The sequence below is a fragment of the Lactuca saligna genome, chromosome 8, assembly GCF_052625555.1.
Source record: "Lactuca saligna cultivar CGN05327 chromosome 8, ASM5262555v1, whole genome shotgun sequence".
Taxonomy (NCBI): Eukaryota; Viridiplantae; Streptophyta; class Magnoliopsida; order Asterales; family Asteraceae; genus Lactuca; species Lactuca saligna.
The window spans coordinates 3,161,164-3,164,894 of NC_136424.1; the positions used below are offsets into that span (position 1 = coordinate 3,161,164).

The 3,731-nt window shown below is 35.9% G+C and overlaps 1 protein-coding gene across 1 annotated transcript; it reads right to left on the minus strand.

The window, feature by feature from the left end:
- Window positions 1-429: 429 nt before the first annotated feature.
- Window positions 430-3,480, minus strand: LOC145011608 (GDSL esterase/lipase At5g33370-like). The gene is made up of 5 exons (XM_078970349.1): window positions 3,166-3,480; window positions 2,715-2,842; window positions 1,971-2,213; window positions 1,130-1,382; window positions 430-752 (listed from the first exon to the last, which is right to left on the minus strand). Exons 1-5 carry the CDS (start codon window positions 3,404-3,406, stop codon window positions 514-516), a joined length of 1,104 nt encoding a protein of 367 aa, XP_078826475.1. The 5' UTR covers window positions 3,407-3,480; the 3' UTR covers window positions 430-513.
- Between the last annotated feature and the right edge of the window lie 251 nt (window positions 3,481-3,731).

The following is a 3,731-nucleotide window of genomic DNA, read 5'->3' on the forward strand; positions in this document are numbered from 1 at the left end:
ATATTCGTGGCTGGAGACTAGATGAAGGTATCTTGTCCGAGATTATAAATCCATACTTGATTTAAAAAACATTGAAAATGATTATTGTTCTTGACGGTCCAAAACAGTAATCTTGATCTAAATCTTGATTTCAAAGTAGTGGACACCACCGTCGAAAAAATGTACCAATGGATAAATTTATATGTTCATGTTGATTAGTCTAATCTATTGTGAAAGTATATTCAGGTTATAGATAATATTAAATTTGATTCATAATGTTAGTTATTATAAGAACTTGACATCTTTTTAACATTTTTTTTATCACCACCCAATTAAAAAATACGAAATTTTTATCCATTTTGAAAGAGATTCTAAACGTAAGTCATTTCATGATACATGCTACACCATTCAGGACCGAGTACCAACTTATCAAATTCAAAATCAACAACATTTAAAATCTTCCATGAATAACATAACAAATGCAATAGATTCTTGGTACAAGAGTTTGAATTCATTTAAAAATCAACGGTGTCGTTACACCTTTTCCGCAGCGTCCAAAGTCATGATGGTGCTGAGGTTCATGGGTGATATGTAATCGGTAGTGCCAACCAGAATGTTTTTTACGATGAGTCTGTTCGCTTTCTCTGATGGGTGGAAAGGATCCCAAAATGCATATATTTCCCTATTGGGACATAAATTCGATAATGGTGTGCATAGTCCGATTCCGTTGTATGGTCCTTGCCCACAACATGCTATCTTCGCGGTAACAAATCCTACAAAGACATACATAAAAAGGGTGATTAACTTTTTAATAAAATATGCTCTAGACCTAGCAAAGTATATATCGTTACAGGTCGGTTAAAACATTAAACGGGTTGAAAGAGAATGACTGTAACCTGAAATTATGCCGTGTCAACCTGTTCAATTTTATGGCGAGTACATGTTAGGCTTTGGGTTTATGTCTTTTAACGTGTCATGTTAGGCTTTGGGTTTATGTCTTTTAACGTGTCATGTTGTGTCGGTGTAATGTTTCTTAGCATTTTCTTACTTCTCAATTATGTATTGAAATATATATTGGTCAGGCATACAAATCATAGTGTTTTACTTTTTCTATATGAGCATTAGTCCGGTGATGATTTAGGAGACATACCATATCTTCCGGGGTCAGAGATGAAATCGATGCTGGATTGACGAATATTGACACCAATAAACGTACTACTCCTGACCTCTCGGTTGAGATCGTCTAGCATTTCTTGGAGTTGCGGGTTAAACAATCCTGCTGCTCTTTGCAACTCAGCCGAACATTCTCCATTCCTGCTATGTTGGGCTAGTTCCGCTGGCACACAACCTATTGGGCCCGTGCCCGTCACCAAAACCCTACGTAATCCCAATTCGTAAAGCCTCTGCATTCAAAAATTGATCTGTCATCAGTGGTGAAAATTTCAACATTTGGTTTGCAAGTTCTTTGATTTATAATCAAAGAGAAAAAACCAGACAACGTCTTGACATAATACGTCACTGATCAGCATGATGCAATTCAATCACGTCGAATCATGGCACCACAAATTTCTCGTGCGATGTGATTTTACTTATGTTTGGTGGCCTCCTTAACTACAACGACCGAAATAGGCCACCACCAGAAGGATTCAACTCGTGAAATTTGATATATATAATGTACCCTCTTGGTCTGTAATAATTAACTTCATATTAAATGCGTTTGGTACACTGAAAAACCTACTTCAATTCTATCTTTAGTAATAAAAATGCTGTCAGAAAGATGCATCTACCTCCTTTCTTTAGAAATAAATAAATTTCTGTACACCCCTTATATGCTTTTATAATGTTATATTATAATCAGTTGAATCGTCGAGTGTAGCAAAATAACATAGTTCTCATGTTCTTCGACATGCTTCAAATTAAGGGTTCATGCTCATGCATGTATTATATATATATATAAAAAACAATAAAGGTGCACTGAACAGTAACTTTACCATTAGAATTTTCCGGTACTCGGAGACGACATATACGACATAATTGGGAAGTGCAAACTGCCGAGATCTTGCAGAAAAAGGGACCAAATAGTAGTTGTTCACAAAGTCATTGCCTCCCAAAGTCACTAGTGTTAAAGATTGGCTTATAAGCTTTTCAGTCTCTTGAGGACCTATTATATCACTCACCCTTCGCTTGTATTGTTCCAAGTTTGCCATTTGCGTTGGCATCCTTATGATGTTTGCCTGCACCAAATATATTATATCATATGAACCTCAAATTCAGTAATTAATTTCAATAAAATATTCGTCTTAAAGGTTGCATGAAAGCCAGATTTAGATATTTTAAAATATTGAGGATACTCTGTGTGTGTGTGAGTGTGTTTGATTTATGCTTTAAGAGACTGGGAAAACGTGGGCTTCCTATCAACATCAGAATTCAAGGCAACTATAAATCATAATGTTCAGGTGCAAGGAAATAATATGGAGGTCGAAAACCAAGGACCTGTTTTATATATTATTACATCTTTACTTTAGAAAAAGAAAGCAAGTTTAAGTACTTTGAATTTGAAGGTTGTTAGTTTTCCCTTAAATTTAAAGGTGTCATTTTGTCAGACGTCCAGTCTTTTTTGCATTGCTTTATCCAGCCCATACATTGGTAGACAATACACAGATCTGAACTCTGAATTTATACGGCACGTGAAAAAATAGCTAGACGCCCTTGAATGAAGAGTGTAATTAACTTACAAACTGGGCTCCGGTATCGTTGAGTACTCCAACTCCAGCAGAAGCAAAATTTGCTCCAACAAGTAACTTTTGACCTGTGAGCATAGGACTCAAGTATGGCAATGTTGATTCTGCACCTATGGCTTCACCTGGTGATAATCAGATCGAAAAAATAATTAGAAAAAAACAACAAAACAAAAAAAAACAATGAAAGTTATTTGAATATATTTTTGCTCTACATATAACTATTACACAAAACGAGATAGCTTTGACGGAATTATAACAGACAATGTTTTAGGCCAGGTACGTTCACTTATAAAAATATTAGAACGACAATGTTCTATGAACTGCTCATGCCTGAAAACGTTAATTTAGTTTTCTTGATATATATAAAATGCAACATGATTTTTCAAAAAGTTATAGCTAGGAAAGAGAGTAACAAAATGTCAGATCACGGAAACATGAACTTAACTGATAAGGTCAGGGATGTTCAGTCCGTTGGAGAAACGGCCAGTGGGGCGTCGAGTGGGATAATCGATCCCATAAGGCCTATTGTCTGCACGAGCTGTTGTAGCCAAGTAGTTGTTGTTCCCATTATCGACCAATGAGTCACCGAAAACAAAGAATGTTCGAGCATGGGCTTGAAGAGCAACGTTTTTCAACATTAGCAAAGCTAAAAACAAGAACATCGCTTGTGATTTTAAGGTTGCCATTGTAGTGCCACACGATTTGGCTATGTAAGTAGGTGTAAGATATGCACATATACAAAGACTAAGGCTGCTTTTATAATGCTGCTGAAAGCAAGAGTTCAATGATGCCTTTTAATACGCAGCGGGAAGTATGGTGATATGACAGTAGACTAGGTCAAATATGTGGCCAATCCCAACTACACAAGATCGTAGTAGTTTTGGTGCATTTAATTACTCAGTAACTTTCTTTTCATTGTATACATTTTGTACAGGAATCACTGTTTTGGCTGAAATCTTCTAGTATTTTGTTTCCTTTCGGTTAAATAATATGTGATTGTTCCAAGAGCCG

Excerpts from the sequence above, each read along its gene's own strand:
- LOC145011608 (XM_078970349.1), bottom strand. The coding sequence starts at position 3,406 with ATGGCAACCTTAAAATCACAAGCGATGTTCTTGTTTTTAGCTTTGCTA. Across the intron at positions 2,214-2,714 it reads ACGATACCGGAGCCCAGTTT|GCAAACATCATAAGGATGCC; the intron begins GTAAGTTAATTA and ends TATTTGGTGCAG. Across the intron at positions 1,383-1,970 it reads AGTACCGGAAAATTCTAATG|AGGCTTTACGAATTGGGATT; the intron begins GTAAAGTTACTG and ends TTTTGAATGCAG.